At 43.3% G+C, this 25,900-nt stretch overlaps 1 protein-coding gene across 1 annotated transcript in view; it reads right to left on the minus strand.

Annotated features, from left to right (window-relative positions):
• LOC135317100 (myelin-oligodendrocyte glycoprotein-like) overlaps nt 1-25,228 on the minus strand; it is a 36,180-nt gene extending 10,952 nt beyond the window's left edge. Inside the window, exons 1-3 of the mRNA XM_064472746.1 lie at nt 25,068-25,228; nt 22,468-22,619; nt 140-214 (exon numbers count right to left, since the gene is read on the minus strand). Of these exons, the coding sequence (XP_064328816.1) occupies nt 140-147 (8 nt within the window). The 5' untranslated portion in view covers nt 148-214; nt 22,468-22,619; nt 25,068-25,228. The remainder of the gene's footprint in view (nt 1-139; nt 215-22,467; nt 22,620-25,067) is intronic.
• Between the last annotated feature and the right edge of the window lie 672 nt (nt 25,229-25,900).

Raw genomic sequence — 25,900 nt, forward strand, 5'->3', positions numbered from 1 at the left:
GCGTTCTCGTGTGGATAAAGATAATTGCGTATATGTAGTCGTAGTTTGCTCTTGAGATTATTTTCTATAGGTAATTAAATGAAATTCCCTCTCCTCCTAAACTCCAGCTGCTTTGCAGCACAAGAAAAGCATAGCTTACCACTTCATTTTTGTGCTTTCCCGGCCCTTAGGAATCCCTCCCTGTTGTGAGGCGCTCCAGCTGCTACTTCTGTCTCTGCAAAAGAGTGAAAGGCTCTTAATTTTTGTTGCCATTAGGTATTTCTCCAGAAGGGGATAGGTTATTTACTAGTACTTAATTTGCTGCAGTTCAGTCTGTTTTCTTTCACTCTATGTATATAATACACAGTGTGTTGTTACATATATTTTGTGTATATAATACAGACACTGTATACAACAGTGTGTATTTACACTCTGAATACACTCAAAATACACAGTGTATTTGTTTTCATGAGAAGCATGGATGTTGGTCCCAGACTGTGCACTGGCTAGCTTTGAGCTTTCAACCCAGTGAAGGGATTCTTGTTCTATAGCCAGCTGAGATCAAAGGAAGTGGTGAAACCTAATGGGTATTGTATTTATCAGGAGGTATAGATACCATGCCTCAGACTACCAAATACCACCCAAGCTGCATATCTACCAACAAAACACAGACACAGCTAGTAAGTCTGTAAGGAAAATGTTACCTCAAAGATCTTTTTTGAGAAGGCTGTTAAATCAGGTACTTTCTCAAAGCGGGGTGACAAAGGGAGAATGTGGGTTTCGGGTTTCTTCTCCCTGTCCTCATAGCTTAAGGAGTACAAATATCTGAGTGATTGTTCCTCCCTGGTGTGCTCCAGAGATAATGCTGAAGGTGGAAGTAGTGGTTTAGCCAAGATCCTTTTCCTGCTGAGGCAGCTCTGTCTGGGGAAGGTGCTGGTGCTGTTCTCCTGCCTATTGATTTGGTGCAATGGTGCTTTCTAAGGTGAGCAAGACCCGAGAGCTGGATTTCTGTGTTTCTCCCTCTCTCCTCATGGCCAAGCCTTGGTTGTGCTTCATTTACCAGCCCCTTCCTGATACTCAGTGCAAGTTATCTGCCATCTTTGTCTTCTTTCACGTTAAAACCAGTGTGTCCGGCATGTTTTTGATGAACAACCCCTGTGGTTGCCTCCTTCCCCATTGTAATGGTTATCGTTTCAATCGAGGGTATAAATTTATGCAAAATGAGCCTATGTGTGTTTCCTGCCTGCCTTTAGTAAATGAAACTGAGGTACTGATGGCCACTTTTATCTGCCTGACCTATCTCCAAGGTGCCCCACTGAGTTTACCCTCCCTCTCAGCTTTGTACAGATGTTCCACTCGACATAAGTTTGCTCCTGGTATTTTTGCAGAGCAGCCTTATCCTGCACTGTGGGCTGGCACTGGGGCAAGAACAAGGTGGATCTGGAGGGACCAGCGCTCCACATCAACTTGCTGTGAGGCAGCAGCAAGGTCTCTTGCCAGGCTGGAAAAGGGCAGCCTAGCAGCTGGTGCTCTGTAGTGTTACTGTGGCCATGCCCACTCTCTCTGTACGTAAAGGGGGTCCTTATGATATCTTCTTATGCAAAAGAACTAAAAATTTGGTAGGTGTGGCCAGCTAAGAAGTCTGTGTAAGTCAGAGCTCCTAGAAGTGATGTCACTTTTCTGAAGGGTGAGTTGTTTTCTAACAGTTTTGATTCTGACTCAAGAACTACATGAAGGTGGTTGTTCCAGCCCAGCCACCTTGTTTGTGTCTCCGGCTTTGGCTGGCTTACTCCCACAGAGTCCCTGTGGGGTTTCTGGTTCTCACAAATGTCTGTACAAAAGTCTTGGACCGGGAGGGAAGTGGGATCAGACCTGAAATAACAAATTGCATGTGAATGTTGAGCTGTCTTGCTATCCACGTGCTTTTGTTACTTCCCTACTGAAGTTTAAGCTTGTGCATATAGAAGGGGCAAGACAGGTCTTGTTTTAGGAAGCAGTATCTAACTGCAGGAATGCTTCAGACTGGTCTAGCTGGAGCACCTGACCCTAAATTTAGCTTAATCCAGCGCTGTTTGGTTGAAGTAATATTTCGTTCTGGATTGAGCTGACTCTGCTCGGAACAAAAACGTTTACACTGAGCTTCCAGAAGGATTGTTCTTCGTACACTAAAGGAGAGATCTGTTCCTGTCTGTGCAGTTCAGCTGGTGTAAGATGCTTCAGCCACCACATGAATCAGGATTTAAAATAATTAGTTGCTATTTGATATTTCACATTTCTACCTTCCCCCTGCCCCCCAAGTGCTGGTTTAAATAAAATGGAAATTTAGGAAACTAACAAATTTTTTCTTTGTTAATGTTTTGAATTTAAAAGCTGATGCATTTACCATTCATTTTTATCTGACAAAGGAATTATTTAGGACTTACTTATTTTTCAGAAGTTAAAGCAATTAATTAAGGCTTTGCAATGAAGAATCACTTCCTGAAGAGTTAAAATACTAATTAATAACTTTTTAAAACACTAATCTACCTGAAATAACTAAGGCATGTGACATAATTAAAGTGTATGATTAAACTGCAAAACTCTAAACTTCTTGGCAATGTTTGTCATCCAACTTCTGTGTTACGTGTGCGAGGCCATTTACTGAACACATTAGCTCAGCCTGCAATAAAACTAAAATAATCAAGTAGGCAAGTAACCAAATATTCCCAGTGCCTGTAGAAGAGCAGGACTTTGTGTCCCAAAGTAAATTCATTGAAGGTGTCCCTTCCCAAAGCAGGAGGGGTGGGGGTGAGAGAGGGTCTAAATGCTACTGTTGAAGGCTTTATGCTCCTGGAGCACTAAAACTCTCTCTTTAAGAAACTGGTATTTCCCAGAAGTGGTCTGTTAACCCTGGAAATAGTGTTGTTGTATATTGAGGACATTCCCCTGTGAACAGTCTGTGGTCAGGCCAGCTGGGGAGGCAGAAGGGGAAAATGCCTTGAGTAGAGATGGTGTGCATAAGCCAGGAGCCCATGTTGTATGCAGATGGTTTTTTGTTTTGGTGTTTTTGTTTTTTTTCTATTGCCATAAAACTTGCTGTGAATTCTGCAGGCAGCTGTTTGATCGTCAGGGATGAGTGGTGTGGTTGACATGCCTCTGGATGGGATACCATCCAGAGGGAACTGGACAAGCTCATGAAGTGGGCTCGTGTGAAACTCATGAGGTTCAAAAAGGCCAAGTGCAAGGTCCTGCACCTGGGTTAGGGCAACCCCCAGTATCAGTACAGGCTGGGGGATGAAGGGATTGAGAGCAGCCCTGCTGAGAAGGACTTGAGGGGTACTGGGGAATGAAAAGCTAGGCATGAGCCAACAATATGTGCTTGCAGCCCAAAGGGCCAACTGTATCCTGGGCCGCATCAAAAGAAGCGTGGCCAACAGGTCAAAGGAGGTGATTCTGTGCTTCTACTCTGCTCTGGTGAGACCCCACCTGGAGTGCTGCGTCCAGCTCTGGAGCCCTCAGCACAAGAAGGACACGGACCTATTGGATGGGGTCCAAAGGTGGGCCACAAAAACGATCCGAGGGCTGGAACACCTCTCCTATGAAGACAGGCTGAGAGAGTTGGGGTTGTTCAGCCTGGAGAAGAGAAGGCTCTGAGGAGACCTTATTGTGTCCTTCTAGTACTTAAAAGGGGGCTAATAAGAAAGATGGAAAGAGTCTTTTTACCAGGGCCTGTAGCAACAGGACATGGGGTAATGATTTTAAACTGAAAGAGGGTAGATTCAGACTAGATCTAAGGAAGAAATTCTTTGATGATGAGGGTGGTGAAATGATGGAACAGGTTGCCCAGGGAGGTGGTGTATGCCCTCTCCCTGGAAATATACAAAGTCAGGTTGGGTGGGGCTCTGAGCAACTGGTCTTGTTGAAGATGTGTCTTCTTATTGCAGGGGTGGGTGAACTAGGTGACCTTTAAAAGTCCCTTCCAACCCAAACGATTCTGTGATTCTATGGTGCAGCTGAAGCGTGACGCACCTGTGATCATACAGTGGGCAGCAGTTCTGGTGGCTGAGCAGCTGGGTTATGATACCAAAAAACCCACCTGGTTTCAGTGATCAGTCCAGCAATGGTTTGTAGCCATGGTGCACCTCTATACTTTCACTGCAAAGAATGATCAGTTTGGGATCTAGACCAGAAAGGACCTGGGAGCTGAAAATCTAGAGAAGGATTGTGAGAGGCTGTTATGGGGTGATGGGCTGACGTACGGTGCTGGCCAGGGCAGGGAGGGAGATGCTGAGCTGGAACCTGTTTGACACAGGGAGGTACCTCTGTGTGGTGACCACCAAGTCTGACACTGATTTAAAAGTTGTGAACTAAGTGGACATGACAATTTGGATGTTAAATTGAAGGGATTGATTTGCTTGCTAGCTCTTCTGCTTAATTTGCCAACCTCTAGTACTGGTTGAGTAATATAGGTAATGCAGCTGGGCAGTGCAGCTGAGCACTGAATGAATGGTGATACAAGTTGAAACAGGCACCAGCCGGAGAAGAGAGCAGTAATTCTGAAAGGATTAGCCAAAATCACCTAGCAGATGAATGAAGGCCACTGCCAAGAAGGAAACTGCTTGTTATGCACCTGGCAAAGCTTTGTAGCTTAGTCACCCGTAGTTTCAAGTGTTTGCTTTTCCCCCTGCCTCCCTCATATGCCTTCAGCTTTTGACAACAGATTTATGCAAGCTGTCTGTTGTTACCGAAGCTTGTAGGAGGATGGGGGGACCTTTCTCCGTGGCTTTGTGAAATCCTGAGAGCACTCTGAGCAGAGAAATGTCGCCTTACTATTGCTTGTCTGTATCAAGGTAATTTTCTGTCATGTCTTTAAATGCTCTCTGCTCATGTAACAGTCTGTTGACCTTTAGGTAAAAGCTAATAGAAAGCTGATGAGTGAGCTTGCAAGTGGAAATTACAGTCTGGCTTCTTAGAGAAAGTTCTTCTGTTGCAACAGCCTGTACTGAAACTGGGTAATTACTTCTGATTTTATCTGAAAACAACCTGTAAACAAAATGAGGCATCATTTAGAGACCTGTCCTATAGTTAGTTCAAGGAAAGATAAAGATCTTGGTGAGGGACATGCTGGCATGTATCCAAAAATGACAGTGGCCTTCTCTTTTAGGGTTTTAGATCTTGAAATAAATTACCCTAATTTGAAAACAATTTTCTGGGGATTTGTGAGCAGTGGCAGGTAGTGTTTCTGTAGCTAACTGCTATGTCATTCACCCTCTTAGCTCAAAGCAGTGGGAAGGAGGGCCCTTTGCCTCCCGTGGGACTATCTGAAGCTTCAGGGTGCAAAAAGTGCTGTGGTGGCAGCTGAGTCCTGGATTGGGATGCTTATCTTCAGGAGCACTATAGCAGACTTCATGCACTTGTGAGGGTGGCTGGCCTGGTTTTCATGTTTGTTTGTTTTAGCAAAGTTTATAGCTGTTTAAAACTCTCTGAACTTGTCCTTATCTGCTGTGCGCTGGAGTGTTGTGTACTCTGTCCGTACTCAGTCCCTTCCCTCCCTGTGCTCCAGTCACACCATCTATGCTGTGGAGGTGGCACGGGGTGGGCGGAGTGCTGGCTTTGGGCTTGCTTACGTGTCCCCACGCTGCTGGAATTTCCCATTGCCTAACTAAGGCTTATCGTGGGCCAGAGTCAGGTTCTGGGGACTTGAAAGATTGTTATCAAATGCATATCTAATCTGAAAAGTTATTCCTTCTCAGGGATAAAGAATGAATGAGTGATGGTGTATGGCTTGCTCCCAGTGGAAAGTTGTACCCTATACAGAGTACTGCAGCAGGAACATGCACACCTTCCCCTGGCTTTGAATAAATAGTTTTAGTAAGGAGGAATTTATCCATACATATAGAAAAAAACATCTTGGGGAATCAGAAATTACAGTTTATATATCTGATCAGAGTATCCAGCATTCAAACACACAACCGTCTTCCTAAAGTTTTGGAGGAAAACAGCAAAACTCTGGATCAGTCTGGCCAAAAAGGGTGTGTGTATGAGCTAGCACATCTGATAAACTGGAATGCGCAGGATATTAGACTTTATAATTGATTTCAGAATAACCTTTCTAAATAGCTCTCAGGCTAAACTGAAGTTGGTTGTGGCTTTGCAAAATAGGAAGGGTTTTGGTGGCTCAGGGGACTGATGCTAAATGTGGCACGTTTCATTTCAAGTTTCGGAAGGAAGGAAGCATGCTCTTGGTATGCAAGTGAGCAGACTTCAACACTGATCGAATGATGCTACAGTCTTGTGGGTATTTAGTGGTTTCATGTTTTGTTTGGTCTGGCTGAATTCTCAGACAGTCAAGATCCATGCCATCCATATTTCCAGCTGTCATTTCTGAGGAAGTTTATATCTGTCATCTGCTTGATTCCCTTGGGTGAAGGTCAATCCACGGACTAGAAGGATGGCTGTACACAGATCCCAGAGGTATGTCATGCCACTGCTGCCTGTGGGGTCTGTGTTACAGTTTTGTATGGCAACTGCCTGTAATTTTCAGTAGTGGGCGCTCATCCCGTTCTCTTAAAACATGTTTTTTCCTCTGTGTAATGTAACTTTTTTGCTAGATTTACCAGTTAGGTTTTCAAGAGAATGCCACTGCTGTATAGAATGGCAAGGCAGAGCCTTTCATTTGCTTGCTTGCTGTTGGAAAGACTCTTGACTTAGGGAGCAGTTTCTGCCCTCTAAATTCCTAGCAAGTGCTCCCAGTCCCACCTACCCCTGTCCTGCATATCACCAGTCCTCTGGGGTTTCCAAATGCTGCAGATTTGACGCTTTCTGGGCGGAAGCTCTGGAGGCACAGCCTAAGCAGAATGTGATGTATCCCACTCTTTGCCTGGCCTTGTGCTTACTGGGTGACACTATTTCCTGTGACTAGCGGTGTGCGGTGGTCTCATGCCCTTTTATGAAACTTCTGAAGAGAAACCAAAAAGTCATTGTTCCTTCTTGTAATGTCTTTCTGACAGCTACCCCAAAAGTTCCTATTTTTCTCGATTCCTTTTTGCTCTTCTGAGAGTTTCTGCTGCTCTTTATCTGTTGGTTCCAACAAAATGTTTTTTTTCTCTTTCGATAAATAAATTCTTCTCAAGAATAAAGAGCTGTTCTTTCAAGAGATTGAAGTTACATGAAAAAGGCATAGGGGTGTGTGGTGTTTTTATTTTTTCTTTTGCCTTTTAGAAAACCATAGCCTTAAAGTAGCAGCTCACAAGGGACAATGCAGAAAGAGGCAAAGGTTCCTTCAGCTGAATCAATAATATGTTTGGGGTTTTTTTTCTGACTTTGGGGGAAGTTTCTGTCTGAATATCTGCTTCTAGTACTCTCTGGATGATGTTTTGTTTTACTGTTGTTTAACTTCCAAAGATAGAGGTATTGTAGAGTAAACGTTAACATGGAAATAAGGACTTCAATTTTTTGTTCTTCCCTGTGGGTTTTTCTCTCTGGCATCTGCTCAATCTAACCTTAAATCAGTGGCATTACCTGAGTCTGGAGCACTCTATTCAACAACCAAACAGCAAAGCTGATGCTGAGATTCCCTTATGTGAGGAGTCCTGGAGTCAAGTTAACTGATGTCAGTAAAAATGTTTGTTGGATTAATACAACACTGACCAATACTAATATTTCTAAAGTGGATGATCTGAAGCTAGTTGTGAAAGTGAGACCTGGTTTTGAAAGGAGAGATGATCCGGTTTGGTTTACTGATACCAGTTTGGAGTAGAAAGCTCAGCTTCTGTGAAAGTGGCTCTCAGTGGGTGCCTACTTATTGCCGTAACCTCTAAAAAGCTTAGTTAGCCCTCTTTTACTGCCTATGAGTGTGCGTAAGGTTCTTGCTGGCCATAAGCTGAGGAGAAACTCCTGTAGGCTGTATTGGGGTAGGAGAGAAGATGGGTGAAATAACTTTCTCTTGCTGCCCTTCCTCTGGCCCTCTCAAGTACTGAAACATCTTTTTTTTTTCTTTAGTCAGTATGTCAAGTGATATGAATCTCTGTATAAAGAGATACATGCAAGAAGAACCAAAATGGATTGAAATACACGGGAAGGTCTTGCATATTATCGGTGTGGTTGATAGATATTTCTCCTTGTCTGTCTTGCAGCCTTTCCTAACCACTGTAGTTATGATTTGCTTTAGAGGGTTTTGTGCTATCTGGATTAGAGATTCCCTATGTGAAATAATTCTTTCTTATTGAAGGACTGGATCGTCTAAAGCTGCTGTTAATCTTTTACTTGTAGAAACGTCCCTAAACTGAAATGTCTTCTCCTAGATTAAATTTTTCTAAAGAGTTTGCAGCTCTATTGTTCAACGGGCTAATCTCTTCAACTTGCATCTCTGTTGGAAAGCTCATGATTATTTGAACTCTTCCTTTGTTAGGAAGCCCCTGCAGAGGAACAAAGGCTGCACGGTACATGCAGAGATACACATGTACAGAGCTGGTTCAGGCTTCTTGGAAAAGCAGGCTGAAGAGGGTACTGCTGCTAGAAATCATGGAAAGGACAGAGCAGGGCTAGTGGTTGGCAAAAAGATGTGTGACATGGGGTGCTGCCCCCTGCTATGGAGGAATGGGCATCACAGGAGCAGCAGCTGCCTTGTACTTCCCAGCTCCAGCCAGCCACCAGCCCTCTGGTTCAGCGGGGCTCTTGGTGATTTAAGCAAAAGCATGTTTTGCCTGTATCTCAGGCTGGGCCTGCTGTCCTGCAAATGCTGAAGGAGGCGTGTGGTCTGACCTTGGCTCCCTGCCTAGCACCTAGGTTATCTTGGCAGTCTTTGATTTCCTCCGCTGCTTACAGCTGATAAGTCTCTAAAAGCTCATGAATGTGATTCCTTTTGTCTTTGTTCTCCATCCCATCTCTGCAGTGTCTCGATAGAGTGCAGTTGAAGGGCTGTGAAACTTAGGGAGTATATAACTCAACAATAATTCAGTTACTGAACGCAAAGTAAGAACAGTACTAAGCTATTTATATTGTAAAGTTCCAATGCGAAAAAAAAATCCCATTCAGTGTGATAATTTAATAAAGGTTTGCAGTGATGGCTTTAGCTGTGCCTTGCTCAATATATTATCCATTTTAGAAGTGTGTTTTTTCTCTCCAGTCAGCAGTTATCTTTCACACCAAGTCAGGATTATAAAACCCCCTCACTAAATGTCATCAGTCCAAAGAAGGAAAGAGGAAAACTTCCCTCCCTTTGAACTTTCAAAATCATATAGTAGATAAAGCCTGGTCACAAGGGAGAGGAAGAAAGGGAAATTTGGGGGGACTTTCCTAGGAAGCAGAAGGGAAACTACTTCAGGCTCAAAGGACTGCTTTGAGCTGATGGGATAGTCAATAAAATGCGTTTATTGCTTTTGTTCAACACCTGCCTAGGAGGAAGTATATTCCAGAGAATTTCCATTCTCCAAAATTACTTACCAGTTCAATACTGTGAGAGCAGGGAAAATTCCAGCCCACAGATGCTTATTTTGGCTGGCAACTGTTGCCAGCAACAGGCTCGAGGACTGCCAGTTGCGTTTCTGGATCATGAGTCCTCTCTCCTCTTAGCTATTTTTAATTTGCATATTGTAGAAACCACCTCTCTTCAAGACAAGATGATGCTGTTAGTGATACAGATATACAATTCCACTAAGATACAATAGTCAGTTTATTTTTTGTCTGTCGGACCTGTTACTAGACAATATATCTCCCTGACCTGTAAGCCTACAATCAATTGGGTCCATATTTCCTGACAGGTGAGAGAAGGAAGAAAGTTGGATGAAGAATGAAGTTCAGAAAATACTTATTATTGTCCTCTAGGAAAGTGTTAAGTATTCATCAGTAAAGTGGTGAGCTTCACAGGTAAATGATGCTAATTAGTAGCTTATGCTGTTGTAGTTGCCACATTGGACAGGGAAATACTGGTAATGGTGGATCTGAAAATGGAAGCGCAGGATGCTAGGCTGAGGGGAGAAAAAGAAACTGAGGTTAACCAAGGCTGGTGTAACTTGTCTTGGCTCTTCCCCAGAGAAAGATGTTAACTTGTGACTGAACTGACCGAGCCATGTGCCGGGCACCTCGCTGAGTGTTTCTATGCCTAAAAGACAAACTACAGCAATGGCCCCTCCGAACAGAGGAACCACCTGAATCACATCCTGAGTTTTTTCTGCTAAGCTACAAAATGCAGTTTGTTTGAACATGCTTATAGGCAACAGTTCATCATAAAGTCTTTATAGTCCTGGAACAAATCCTGGGGCCAATCAAGACTAAGTAACTCACTGATGTCAGAGCTACTGAACTGAAAGGAGCCAGTCTCTGCCTGAGCTGGTGTCTCTAGGAGCATTGCTCTGTTAAAGCAAAAGTGAAGGTGTCTGGGTTTTATTTGTGGTTTGTTTTCTTTTAATTGTTGCAAACAGACCTGCAGCTGCAGCTTGTGAGAACTTTTTGAGGGAGGAACTGTTTATAGAACAACTTTCCCTGAAAGCAATACACAGCGTGTACCCAGTACCACCTGTGTCCTAACAAAGTACCTCTGATATTCCAGCATATTCTGGTGGCACCTTTTTTTTTATGTAAGGAAAACAGATAAGTGCAGTGAATGTAAATAACTGAGAAAAGGAAGAGCTATTCCTTTTTCTAGGAGCCCATCTTGGCCTTCTCCATAGTTACCCAGTGAAAAGCAAAAAGTACTCATGTAATACCTTGTACTAGTAAAAATAGTTCTGGTGGTTCAAGGACTCTTAAACCAGTGACAAAAATACGGCTGACAGTTGCAAAATATTGCAGACTTAAACCTGTCCCACTCCTGCCAATAGAATTTTCTTCCCAACCCCTGCTTTTTGAAAATATTTACAAAGCTTAAGTCTACAGAGTCTTTTAAACCTGACTGCTCTAGCATCAGAGCAGAAAGTTTCTAGTTGTATGGCTGTGTTACAAGCATGAGAATGTTAATGTCCAATTAACTTCTGTCTGTCAGAGATGGATGCAAACAGGATCCTAAATAGTGCCCCTAAAACCACCTGTAAGCACTTCATGCTTGTCTTGCTAAGCTATAAATAATTGTTCCAAGCAGAGGATAGTCACACGTAGAGTTGGTGGGATGTACATAAATATATGACATAGTTATGCTGAGAGCACTAGTTTAATGGTTGGATTTGAATACCTTAAAGGTCTTTTCCAACCTAAACAATCCTATGAGATGCCCAAGTTAGTTTGCCCAGCTGTTGGAGGACTGCAGGCTCTTGGCTTGATAGCTGAGGTAGATTTGTATGATCTAGTGGGGCACTACTTATTTGGGCAAGAGCTGCAGAGTGGAACGCATGTTTGTCTTAAACACAAGGAAAGAAATAACTAGGGCAGAGAGACTAGGAAATCCAACTGATGTTACTACAACAGCAATACAGGTGATACTACAAAGGATGCCTGAAGAACAGAGTGAGCAGCAGACAAGTTGGAAATGTTTTGCGTTGGATGTTGTATTCCCTAGTAGAATGGCTGTGTCAAGGGAAGACAAACTGTTGTTTCATAACTGCTGGAAGAAAACTGCACAAAAGTGCATGGAATGGGCAAACAAATTCTGGCATGGATTCTGCCTCCTGAATGTTAATGTTCTTGTTCTCTAACACAAATTCTCTGGACTCTTACGAGAGCTGACTTTATAGGGCTGTCTTGGTTTTGTCTCCTTTTTTTTTTTTTTTTTTTCTTGCCTTGAAAACAGTGCTAACGACCTCTGGTGTGTCGTGGCATCTTTTTTTTGTTTGGGTTTTTCACTTATTTTTTAAAGACTTGTCAAAGGGCTACAAGGGATGTTGGGGAGAAGGAAGAATTGGACAGATGCTTCGCTTGATCACAGAAGCCTTACTTTTCTCAAGAAACCAGGTTGTGAGCTGTTAATTGCATCTTCATACAATTGGCTTATACTGATCTTTCTGCGTTGTGAGAGAACAGAAAAGATAAGCCAGTCTTTGAACTTAAAGATGACAACCCAATACACAAAGTTCTTGGGAGCTATAATCAATATGTGGGGGATGTAAGTCCTAAAAGTTGCTGTTTTTCAAGTGGTCTTTCGTTTGCTTTCTAAGGTGATATAGTTCAGTGATAATAGAGCTCTGGTAGCGAATTCTCATTTCCTCAAAGGGAACTTACTCCAATTACAGCCATGCACCCCTTCGCCAGTTACTATGTTTAGTACCAGAAAGCATAGCACTTTTCATTTGAAAGTAGGACATAGCTGAAAGTAAGCTGGGGAATTAATACCTGAAAGCAACCAGACGGTGTCAAGCTTATGAATGCTACCCAGATGTCTTGTATTGTAATAGCATCTGATGGTCACTTGGTAGTGGACAATAGGGTAATCTTGAGGGTTGTGGTAGAGGTCACTTTAGATATCGCCCTGGGTTAGAACAAAATACCTTAGAAACAAGTCACTGGATCAGCTTCACACAACTCTGCTATAAAGGCAACTTGCTGGATAGGTAGGCAGGCTAGACATACACTAGGAGAGCAGTACATGGGTAGCTGCTGTCATTTCTCTTCTGTAATTAAGAGTCCATCAACCTTAACCTTTCTCAGTGTCAGAGATGCTGAACGAATTCTTACATGTTTATACTGTTTTAAGTGTGTTGGTAAGTAATGACTTCAAAAGAAAAAAGCAGCTTGTGCAAAACCACAGGCTTTCATGCTGTGAAAGATCAGCCTGACCTCTCTGTGGTCCTACACTTTCAACATAGGAAACCCCCTGTGAAAATTTAGGTAAATTCAGCGTTACGGTATATTTTCAACTAGCCCCAAAATGGAGGTTGAAGGTGTGAAATGCACATGCCAAATAAGGCTTGCAAATTCAGCAGCACATTGCACTGACCTACAGTTTGGTCTCTAGGCCTCACCTTTCCCTGTTGAGGAGGTAAGCTTTGAATGGATTAACTTATCAGCCTCAGGAATGATAGGTACAGTTAAATATTTTTGCAACCGATGGAGTGATCTAAAGCAAAATAATTTGAAATTTTGTAGGGATTTAGTCCTGCATGACAGGGTTCTGCACTGAGCCCCTGGGTCTGCAAATAGCAGCCTCCTTCAGGCACAGGAGTCGGCTGCCTAGGGCACATCCAGAGTCTGAGGAAGTAGCAGCCACCAGGTGGAAGGCTTGTCAGCTGCTGTTTGGGGAGAGGGTGCTAGAAGACAGAGACAGCTTCTCCACAATCTTACTTTACCCTCTTCCATCCCTTCCTCCTTCCCTTGGCTCTGTAGTGTAGGGGCGACTGAGCCCTTTCCTTTCAAAACAGCAACATATAGCTTCACTAGTGTTGTTGGGAAGTCTTGACAGTGGTCTAGCTGAAGCACCCCTTCTGTGACCATCTCCTTGCTCCCACCACACACACTTTAACGCCCTTGAATGCCTGCTCTTTCCCCTCCATTGGCTAACACCCTGTGAAATACCTTCTGATGGCCTCTTACATCAGGGTTTTTTTCCCTAGGGTGATCCAGGCCAAGTAGCTCCTTCTGCAACGGATGAGCAGGCTGCAGATCCGCTGGTTGTGATCTAGTAGCTCTGAGTAGCCAGAGGAGCTCGTTTGGTCTCTACAGTGCCATAACAAAGATACAAGCTCTTCCACACAGTAGTGGGTGCCATGACACATCTGTTTTGGCACCCTTCAAGCTCTTAGCTGGAGTTGTGCACAAGTGATGAGGCTTTGCATCACCTAGATAATAACTGTTCTTTGGAAATCCAGGAATATGTGGGTTGGAGCATTATGGTGATTAGGTCTGCGCCACTGATTTTGGAAATGTTATTAAGTATGTCTGTCATAAGGCAGCAAACTGCTAGTTGGGTGCTAGATGTGCCTTGAAGTATGAAGGGCACCATATTGTTCCAGCAATATAAAAAAATCAAGATACGAGTGGAAATTTCTGATATTACCTCACAATGCTGCATCCTTGGATATCTTCTCCAAGGATGTCAGAGGACAAATATAATTTGGGAGGCCACACATAACTGAGCAGATGGTTATGACTATGTAGTTGCAGGGCCAGTCTTCTCAAATGTTTCTCTGTCTACGTATCCTAGAGCCATGACATAAACTTTGGGAATCCTAGTTGTGATAATCCTTAAAACTGTTTACTCTCAATCTCTTCTGATAGTCTCAGCTTTAGTGATCTCTTAAGGTGCATATTTACCCAGATCAGAGACAGAGACAAGATCTTAGCTTTCTGTCATATCATACAGATTCTGAGAAATGTAAACACCAGTGAATAGCCCTGCTTTCCGTAAGTGAGAGCAAGACATGCAAAACCAGCTAAAGGGATTGTAAGCGTTTCTGTATAGGTGAGAGATCACTGTTAGTCTTTGGGTTTCTCTAACTAAAAGTTCCTGTTATGCTTCTCTAAAGAAAGACTACTTTTATTCAGTTTTTGCAGAAGATTCATTTAAAATCACAGGCCAAATACTTTGAAGTAGTGTTTATCCGTGTGTAGAGTACAGAGACAGGACCATATCTGGCTAGGTTCTCTGGCACGTTGTAGTATGCTGTGGATATTTTGTTGGGATTGAAGGGTTGCCTAGTCTCGCATGTCTCAAAGTACTTATGAGTGTTTCTCCCATACAGTCAAACCCTTCTAAAACACATTATTCAATGCACAGCTGTTACTGTTAGAGTGAATGATTAATTTTTCTGCTTTGTCATCAGATTCTAGGGAAGAAGACCCTTCTAGGGAGATGTCTAACAAAGCCGTAGCCAGGAGGGTTTTTTGTCACTGTAATACGCTACTTGCTTTTAGTCTTGACAGATATAGCAACTAAGTGAGTCTTCCTACTGCTGCTGGGAAGAGATGTGCTCCCTGGGCCATCCCTGTTTCCCACAGCTGGGCTGCCTGAATCCACATCCTCTCTTGCCACTAACACTTCATGAAACCCCATCTTTTGGAGGTGGACAAAGCCTGAGTTCTGTGTGTTGTGGTAATGTATGACAAGACCTGGGGCCTCAGAAATGACTAAGCTTAGAGTCAAAACTATACAGAAACTTTGATTTGGAAAGACAGGATTCCTTCTCCCTTTTGTATTTGCTTACTAGTAAAAAGAGATGATGCATTCAATGAGAACTTAAATTGATTGGTCTTTGATGGGAATGTGGAGGTTACCTACTGCTCACCCAAACTGCATCTTGTAATTTTAGGTGGGAAAGTGGGGAGAAGAATGTTTAATGGGACTTGCTATGCAACCAACTGCATGCCTAACTCTTACAGGAAAAGGGGGATCTGATGTGCTCAGGTAGGCAAGTACAAAGTGCGAATTGACTAGAAAAGGCATTGTATTTGGTTTACTGGCAGCTGCCAAACATCTTAAGGACTCTTATAATTGCAGGTAAACATGTTTGCTGACATGTTTGTAGAGAGTTAACTAGCAATCATAAGGTGTGATTGATACTGTGCTTTAACTGAGAACTCTTAAAGTAGAAGGTTATGGGTTGAACACAAGGGAGAAATCATTCATAGAAAGAACTTAAACTATGTAAACTCTAAATGACCTAGTGTTGAAGTGCTTCCTCTGAGCACTCATGGAAATCTTGTCTAGTTGTTAACATGCTGATCTCATGCCTGCAGTTCAAAGCCCTTACATCCCTGTCCTACTACCAGATGGGATTTGAAGAGCCTCATTAGTTACGTATCTCACAATGGCTCAGATTTTGAGGACTTCAAAGCTGACCTTGGCACTTCTAGGACTGTTTATTTAGAGGACTGAACTAAGAGTGCTACATGCTGGTCTTTCGTAATCCTTAATTCAAGCTGTAAACAGTTGGTTGGGAGATGAAGTTGAGGTGGCAGCTGGAGGAGGACAGTGAACTCCTTTGAGCAGCTCTGAACTGGAACACAGAGTTTTTAGGATCTAAAGCAACCCTATTTCTAAGCAGTTCATTAGGGATAGCAAAATATCTCAGGATTAGCTTTGCACCCTTGCAGCCCCCTAGGCTCTGGAACCACCTGAATGAAATACTTGCCCTGGCCTACACAGGGTAAGTCATGGGGGATCTCTGATCTGCACCTGGCTGGTCTTAGCCATGACTTGTGTTACCTTAGCTATGCGCTATTTCTTACAGCTGCTCCACCCCAAAATCTCCTGTACCATTGGCTACAAATCTAAGGAGGATTGGAGCTGAAGTAGCACTTTTACATCCCCTGGAGATGACCCTCGACACAAGGACTATTTCAGAGTAGAAACTTGTTTATGCCTCTCTCAACACAGAAGAAAAGTAAGGAAAAATGGGAACAAAGACAATAAAACTTAATTTTAATCAAGGCAGTCCAAACTTAGATCCTTCTTTCCTTTCTTTTGAGGCATGGAACAGATCTGTAGTTGGGGTGAGGTAGGAACACACTGCCAACCACGCCAAGCCAGCAGAGTTGCACTGACTTAGGTTAGCTTGTGCATGTCACTTGTGCATCTGAATCAAGATGTTCAACTTCAGCTGTGAAAGCAGTATTCAGAAGACACCTGTCAATTAATATAATGGCTTCATAGCATGACCACCATGACAACCTCACTACAACTGCAAGTTCCAACGGGTAAAATTAATTGTGTGGAGGATAATCTTTGAGGACAGACACTTGCCATGAGGAAATTCAAAGATCCTCCAGTCAGACCTGCCATACAACCCTGTTAGCCCTTTAATTTAGGTATTTTGCTTTTGGCTTGAGAATATTAAGGCTTCCTCCAGACTATAGTGCAGCCACATCCTACTGACATAACAGGAGTCTGTGCTCAGCAAGGTGCTGCTGCTTCTTTGGCTTTAACGGACCCTAACTGTGGGCCCAAGAGCTGTTTATGGAGTTAGGTTTCCCCTGAGTGTACTTATTAGTTGGATGACAATGGTCTAGTACAAATGAACACACTCTTTTCTGCTTCATTCCTCTGTGAGGAGTGACGAAATAGGGGAGGAGGTAGTAAAATGAGTGTTGTAGTACAGGGACTTACATGAGTTTTAGTCACAGATTAAATGCTAACCCCTGACTTTCTAGCTTGGCATAGCTGTTTCCCTGCCTGGCTTGCAGAGGAGACCTTTCCAGAGAAACCTTTTAGCCTCAAAGTTTTTAAAATTATTTTTTTCTCCCTCTCTTCCAGCAGAGGACTTGGAAGATACAAGAGATGCAGCACAACATGGGTACTCCAGGGAGCTCTCGTTCACATCCTCTCAAGATTGTTGTTGCAATCTTTCTTGTCAGGAGAGATTCCTCCTTCATCTCAAACAAAATAATCACTCTGTAAAAGAATACAAACTTTGCTACAGGAGACAGAAGTTCTAACAGCTTCTACTCTGTAGATTCTAGCACAGAAGGGCCTCAAAATCCTACACTGCCATGCTCTGCTTTCAAAACTTTCTTGGAAATATAACTCCAGTGCAGTTGCTGCAGGATGTGCAGATGCTGAGCCAGCTTTTAAGCCACTGCTGTGCACTTTGCTAATAGATGAGCAGTGTGTGGCAGCACAGGAGTCGGAGCAGGCAGCAGTTAGAGTAAGATTAGGCCGTGTCAAACACTGCACTGCCCCAGGCAGCTGGCTGCAGCACTGCTGACTAGCTGTAGTTCTGCTAGCTGCAGGGAAAACTTAGCTTGCAGCCTGAGTAGTCAGAAGCATTGCTATGGGTGATTGAGTGAGGAGTGCATGGGAGTGAATTAACCATGGAATGGCCCTTGCTGGCTGTGCTGTATTGCTGGAAAAGTGGTGACACTCCCTGTCACCGTTTGTCACCTCTTGGGCTTTACAAATGCTTCTAGGCATTTTTTTTTTTTGAAGTCCTAAATATGTATTTCTGGTGGGCGGAGGGTAGGAATGTGGCTATTGGGCAGATTCCTTCATCATAACTATTTAAGAGATACGTCCTCTGGATAGTAAAGTGTGTTTGGGTAAGAGGAAATGGCCACCTTTCAGGAAGCAAGAGTTCACGGTAACTGCAAGAGTTAGTAACTGTAAGATAAGTGTGTTTTGGGTGCAGTTCAATGTTTGCCCTATTCGTTTGCTGTAATGGGGAAGAAAGACAATGCCAACTCCTCCAAAGCTGGGTAGCTGGAACATGCAGAGTCTGCACATGTACACAATAGTCAGTTTGCATGCATGCAAGGATGCAGAAGGCAAAATGTAGAAATTCCCTATAGACCCTGTAAATCTACTCTTTAAAAAGAACAACCAAGTTTAAGGTGGGCTGCCTCAGCAAGGGAAATATAGGGAGTTCTGGATGTTCTTCCCTTTTCTGATGTCAGAATAAAATAATCTTTTCAGAAATGATGGCAAGGATCCGCTTGGCCGTAGCTCAGATAGCTTTCCAACTGTGGTGACGGCTGATGTTGCTCTGGCAAGGCTACTGAGAAAGCAGCTGAAAGCAAGTTTACAGAAGACTTGATGGTTCAAAACTTAAGCACATGGCAATGTAGAACAAGGGGAAACTCGGATGTTAAGAAATGACATCTGGGAAGCCAGAGGTGAAGAGGTGGTACTTCAAGCGTGCTTAGTTGAGAAATACAATTTGACTCTACAACTAACTTAATTTATTCATAAACGAGGAGGGTGAAAATGAAGCAAATGCAGTCTCCATCTCACTGTCCCTAGTCATTCCAGCAGTCTTGCAAGGAAATTGTAAGTGAAATAAAATAACACAGAAGACTGAGTGATAATATATGCACAAGGAGGTGCGAGAGGAAAATAGCGGCATGCAAAATTTAGGGTTTTTATTTTTTAAAATTATTTCTACACCCTGTGTTCTCTGGATGAATAATTTGCCTGCTTTCTCTATCCCCTCCATTCTTCATTCAAGTTTTACTCTTTAACTACACCAAGCAAAAGCTAACTACACTAGTCACTGGCACTATTTCTTTATAGAACAAAGGTGAATTCAGAGTGAAACTCTGGTAAACTGCTGTAACCGAAACCAAAGTACTTGGAATGAATCCTTGCAAATAACACTGTCCTGTGGTTTCATCCACTGCAGGTGCTCTCTTTCAGGATGCTACTGAGTGCTCTTACTGTTAATGCTGTGTTAATGCCTGCTGTGCTCAGTAGGTGGGCTGGCTGCCTGGGTATATTCCTATATGGATTCTGTAGTCATAGGCTTTGGTGTTAGCTCTTGATGCCTTTGTAGATCTGTGCAAATGGCATTTTACCCATCTTGAAGTCTTGCTTACACATTGTCCTGTCTGCTAACAGAGCAAGTCTCTTCCTGAAAGGGTATAGTTGAGCCACCTTCACTTACACTAAGAGTAAGGGGTCCAGAGGATGTGGTAAACCAAATCATATACGGGCAATGTTTGCTGAGGTCTATGCACAAAGCATAGCAAGGCACGAGGCTGACAACATGGGTTCAAGGGCTTCCCTCCCACACACACACTTGCAAGGAGGTAGACTCTCTGAGGTAGTAGCATCTGCTGCCAAAGTTGCTATTATGTTGTAACTAGAAAAGCTGTGTTGAGCTTTTCTGCTGTGCACCAGGGAATTTTTTTTCCTGTGGTTGCTTTAAAAACAAAACCAAAAAGTGGTAACCCACAGATGGGGGATGAAAAAAACCCTATGGCTTAAAGACAGTTGGCTCTGGGATGTCAGAAAATCTTAACTGAAATTAGAGTGTGGTCACATCCTTTTAAGAAGTTGCATAACTTAACATGCACAATGTCAAAGCAAGTCTCCCATCCTGGAAACTGTCTAACCCTTGAGCTAGCTATGTATTTATTGTTCCTAAACTGTTGTGCTGGGAAGGCAGAGTTGCTATAAGCAATCTGCATTCCTAGAGGCTGATAGGCACATGGAGACCTCTGCAGTTTAGGATTTGTATATGTTCTATTCCTTCTAGAATAGACTATATTTTCTCTAATTTGTGGTTTTAATTTTTTAACTTCCTTTACCCCTCCTCCTTTACTCAGTAGGCATCTTGAAACAGGTAATGACTAAGGACTACACACTTTCTTCTATCGTGCCCCAGGTGGGTAAAGACCATCCCACTGTAAGGGAAGATCAGGTTCATGACCACCTGAGGAACTTGCACATACACCAGTTTATGGGACCTGATGAGATGCATCCTGGAGTCCTGAGGGAATTGGCTGATGCAGTTGCCAAGCCACCCTCCATGGTATTTGAAAAGTCATGGCAGTCAGGTGAAGTCCCTGGGGACTGGAAGAAGGGAAACATTGTGTCCGTGTTTAAAAAGGGTAGAAAGGAGAACACGGGGAATTACTGTCAGCATCACCTCTGTGCCTGGGAAGATCATGGAACAGATCCTCCTAGAATCTACGCTAAGGCACACAGAGGACAGGGAGGTGGTTTGAGGCAGCCAGGATGGCTTTACCAAGGGCAAGTCCTGCCTGACCAACCTAGTCGCCTTCTATGATGGAGTTACTCTATCAGCAGACAAGGGAAGAGCTACAGATGTCATCTATCTGGACCTCTGTAAGGCCTTTGACATGGTCCCCCATGGCATCCTTCTCTCTGAACTGTGGAGATACGGATTTGATGGGTGGACTGTTCAGTGGATAAGGAACTGGGTGGATGGTTGCATCCAGAGGGTAGTGGTCAATGGCTTGATGTCCAGATGGAGACTGGTGAGGAGTGGTGTCTGTACTGGGACTGGTACTATTTAATATCTTCATCAATGACATAGTGGGATCGAGTGCACCCTCAGAAAATTTGCAGATGACACCAAGCTGAACGGTACAGTTGGCACGCCAGAAGGGTGGGATACCATCCAAAGAGACCTAGACAAGCTGGAGAGGTGGGCCTGTGAGAATGACATGAGGTTCAAAAAGGCCAAGTGCAAGGTCCTGCACCTGGGTCGGGGCAGCCTCCCGTATCAGTACAGGCTGGGGGATGAAGGGATTGAGAGCAGGAGAGCAGCCCTGCTGAGGACGACTTGATGTTGCTGGTGGACAAAAAGTGGGACATGAGCCAACAATGTGTGCTTGCAGCCCAGGCGGCCAGCCATATTTTGGGCCGCATCAAAAGAAGCGTGGTCAGCAGGTCAAGGGAGGTGATTCTGTGCTTCTACTCTGCTCTGGTGAGACCCCACCTGGAGTGCTGTGTCCAGCTCTGGAGCCCTCAGCACAAGAGGGACATGGAACTGTTGAAGTGGGTTCAGAGGAGGGCCACAAAAAGGATCTGAGGGCTGGAACACCTCTCCTATGAAGACAGGCTGAGAGAGTTGGGGTTGTTCAGCCTGGAGAAGAGAAGGCTGCAGGGATACCTTATTGTCACCTTCCAGTACTTAAAGGGGGACTACAGGAAGGATGGGGACAACCTCTTTAGCAAGGCCTGTAGCACCAGGACATGGGGTAATGGTTTTAAACTAAAGCAGGGTAGATTTAGACTGGATATAAGGAAAAAATTTCTTACAGTGTGCATGGTGAAACAGTGGCACATGTTGCCCAGAGAGGTTGTGGAGGCCTTGTCCCTGGAAATATTCAAGTTTGGGTTGGATGGGGCTCTGAGCAACCTGATCTAGTTGAAGATGTCCCTGCTCATGGAAGGGGGTTGGACTAGATGATCTCTAAAGGTCCCTTCCACCCCAAACTATTCTCTGATTCTTTCAGTCTTCTTGGGCACCTCCATGAATATACTGTCCTAGTACCAGCATTTTATTTTATTCTGTTACAGATGAATTTAGCAACTAGCATAGGGGTGTACTGGAAGAAAAGTCTGGTGGTTGGAATTGGAGTTTACAAAAAAGAAAATACAGAGACAATAGAGGTAAAGGCAGCCGAGAGGAGAACCAAATCTGGAATTAGTAACAGCCATAAAACAGATTCCTTTTAGTGTCGCTGAAGGTGGCTGTAGTTTTATTTGTTCAGTATTCTGTGAGCAGAAAGGAAAAGGAAAACTTAGAGGAAAAATGCCCAAACAAAACCAAAAACCCCACCATCATAACCAACATCTCATTTGTCCCCCCAGCAATAAACCCAGTTAAAAACCCAAGCCAGTGTGAGTTCTGGTATGCCTCTGCTATCTGCCATAGGTGATATGGATGCCTTGGGCCAGTGCTGAGCAGCTGAGGGTGCCCCTGCAGCCCTCTGCTATGCTGATCTGAGCTCCTCTCCCAGTCTGGGAGCAGAGCCCTGTGAGTGTAGTGTGGGGAGCTGCAATTAGTAACGCCCCATCAACACAGGGAATTCATGCCAGTACAACACTGCACTGAGGCAGCGGCACTTCTCCAGACCCTGTTAGCACAGGCACCTCTGCACCATGCCTTGCGTGCACTTAAGGTGTGCCTGAAGGTGCTGAGGTGCTGTCTTAGAGACATATGGGAAGATGTGAACTGAAACCAATTACTAAAAGTCTCTGAGGCTCAGGATGCTTTGAAAAATCTGACTGCAGGTATATCTGCAAGGTATATACATCCCCACATGCCTCTGAAAATTGGTAGTGTTCAAGGAGCTATTATATATTCACGTTCAGTATGTGTGTGCATGTTTGTTTAATGGGCTATGGCAGAAAAGTATATTGTTGTTTAGAGGCTTTTTTCCTCTCCTCCTTTCTCTCACCTGTTGAAACAAAGCTCTGTCCATTGACATCTGCCTGCAGTGTCTCATCACCTGGACTGGACTGCCACCTTCTGCATATGTTTTCAGGAATGCTCAGCTTCCATAGGGGGTGGTTGGCTCTATAGGCTCCTCGTTCTGAGTGAGAGGGAAGGCTGAAATACAGTTTAGAAAAGCAATGTGACTGGGGGTTCGAGACACAGAAACCATCCCAACTTTTTCAAAGGATTCTTAAATACTAATCATAAAATCACAGAAAGGGTTGGAAGGGGCCCTTAAAGATCATCTAGTTCAACCCTGCAGCCATGAGCAGGGACACCTTCCACTAGATCAGGTTGCTCAAAGCCCTGCCCAACCTGGCCTTGAACACTTCTAGGGATGGGCATCCACTACTTCTCTGGGCAACCTGTTCCAGTGCCTCACCACCCTCATCATAAAGAATATCTTTTGTATATCTAATCTAAAACTACCTTCTTTCATTTTAAAACCATCGTCTCTTATCCTGTCACTACAGGCCCTGTTAAAAAGACTCTTTCCATCTATCTTATAAGCCCCCTTTGAGCGCTGAAAGGCCACAATAAGGTCTCCCTGGAGCCTTCTCTTCTTCAGGCTGAATAACCCCAACCCTGTCAGCCTGTCCTCACAGGAGAGGTGCTCCAGCCCTCTGATCATTTTTGTGGACCTTCTCTGGACCTGCTCCAACAGGTCCATGTCTGTCTTGTGCTATCAGTAAGCTGTAGATGCTATCTACAATGATAAGGTGGGAAGAAGCCAACAAGCCCCCTAAAGAGTTGACTGCATCATTGTGGTGGTTGGGTGGGGTTTTTTTGTTTTGTTTTGTTTTTTTTTAATTTTATAATATATAGGGTTGTTTTTCTTTTGAAGAGTAAAATGTTCTCCTAGCCTTTCCCCCTGGCCCCCTGCCCAGAATGGCTTCTCTGGTAGACAAAAATGTCAAGAAGTGGTGACTTCCACCAAAAGATCAGTTTGAGTGTAGTATACATCAATGAAATCTTATTTTAGGATTTTCATAACAGGACATAGCATATTAGAGATTTTTTTTTTGTAGTGTTCATCTTGGTAAATATTTCAGTGGTTTGGTCTGCATTACAAGAAGAGGGTTTGGAGATAAAATTTTTCTACCATCTCCTCTCCCTTTCTAGAAATAAGTAATTATTTCTCTAGAAGAAAAAAATCTGTGCTGATCTCTGCCTTTACATTGCTTACACTTGTATTATCACATTAAACTCAAAACAATAGTGAGTTTTTTCATTTCATGAGAACTGAAATCTATACCTGTGTGGTTTCACTGCTCACTCAGTATTCAGTTTTAGTCAACTGGTGAAATGCTTCTGTCAATTTAGTCTTCAAAAAAGCTAAATTGTCTGGTATGAGGTGGCTCTTGAGGGACCTGAATTCCTAGTTTGCACAGAAGTACAAGAAACTGGGCTTCATGACATTGGTGACTTTCTACTTTTCCAAGGTGACTCGTGACTCTCTTCTACCATCCTCTCTCCCTGCATTACCTTGGTGGGTACAGTTTCTTCTGAAGAAGGGACAAGCTATCAAGAATAAAAATAGATTTTAAAATGGAAAAGTTGTTTTAAATGCCCTGCTGTATGACTGGTACGTATACCTGTGGCTGTGTTCTTTCTTTTTATTTATTCATTCATCTAACATAAACCTTCCATGAAAACTCAAAGGCAACAAGTTCCTGTGAAACCTACTTGTGCAACAGCATCTTGTTATATTATTTTTTAAAGCCCACAAACGCTTGTCACAGAGACCATGGTGACTCATGACTTGGGCAAATCCTCCTATGCACTCGCTTTGCCCTCTTTCCTTTCTTTTCACTCTTGCACTTGATTTCGTCACTAGCTGCAAACTGAGACCTCGGGTTTTGTGCAGCACTGACTTTGGCTGTGCGTGCACTGCTCAGCATGATGGGACTCCTTACCTTCCTCGCACGGGGGTTTTTAGCTGCTGTTACACGCTGTCAGTTTGTAAACAGTGACCATTCAGAACCTGAAAAGTTACGTATTATTTTGGTTTTGGTGTGACTAGTATGCTGAATGTCTTGTCTGAGCCTTTTACTCAGCTGACACTTTGAGGGAGTGAGTGTGATTATTTTCAGCCTGGTCTTCATTCTCTGAACTTCACTAAACCAAAACTCCCTATTCAGTCACTTCTGTTGGTGTTGTCGGTTTAATGACTGAAGAAAAGCAAGAAGATAAAGAGCAGAAATAAAGGCAAGCTATACTCAGTGAGAAAATTAGTTGGATATACCTTTTGTTTTACTGGTAGCCTTAGCCTCGCTTCTCATTTTGCAGTCTAAGTGCACCCCAGCTGGCGGTCAGCAAAGGGGAGTGGAGTTACAGAAGCCCCTCAGTCTGGATTTTTTTTGTCTCCAGCAAGCTGCCACTTAACACACACACAAAAAAACCCCACACCAAAAACTAAACATAGATTGTTTATTTTTTATTTTTCTCACGTTCACATCATCTGAAGCAATTGTAAAATACCTTAGCTATAAAAGGCATAGCCAAGATACTGCAGCTTTGGTACTTTCTAGTACGAGATAGAAAATTTGATCTCTTACTTACCTATCTGGAATCTCTCAGTATGCTCTCTGAATATGCTGAGATTCAAACATGCTGCTGCAAGGAGCCTCTGCCTTGAATGAGGAAGTGCTGAAGCAGGGCAGGATGTGGAGCAATGACTCAGATACCAAGGGCTGTGTTTCTTGACTAGCTGAGGAATAAAAGGAATTGTTGACGGCACTCACTGTAGCGTGCTCAGCTGACGTAAGGACTTGCTGGCTACCGCTTCACCAATAGTAAAAGCTCAGGAACATTCTCTATTTCACTCTTTATCTTTTCTCAAACTTTAGCTGCTTATGATAATGCAACATTCTGGTATTGCAGTCATCTCTAGGAGGATTATTTGCCTTTTGTCCAATAAAACATACATCCCTGCCAAGAAGGATTTCTTTGCATGAATGTGCCGCTTGAAGGTGTTCATTTTGTAAAGGAATTTAAACTTACTTTCTATGGGCATTTCCTAGCATGGCCGTCACTTCAGTGGGGTGGCATAATTGCACAATTCAGCACTCACGCATCAGAAATGGAGAAATATATCAGGTGGACTCTGTCCCACTCTTGCCTTCAAGCTACCAGTTTCTGGGTAGTATCTCTTGCATTGAATTGAATTCTGATATCTCCCTTTGTTAATTTTAAGTGTATCTGTATAGACCTACAATGCACTGTTAGTGTTGAACTTTCATTATATAAACATGCCATAAAAGGCATACTAATTGGTTTAAAACAATTAGTATTCCAAGCACTGTTCTCATTCACCTCAACTCCTCCTCTGTTTGGGTTAAGCAGAGAGCTAGCTATTTAATCGTGCTGATGAATTTAAATATTGGTATGAAACT

This window comes from Phalacrocorax carbo, chromosome 1, assembly GCF_963921805.1.
Source record: "Phalacrocorax carbo chromosome 1, bPhaCar2.1, whole genome shotgun sequence".
NCBI classification, from domain to species: domain Eukaryota; kingdom Metazoa; phylum Chordata; class Aves; order Suliformes; family Phalacrocoracidae; genus Phalacrocorax; species Phalacrocorax carbo.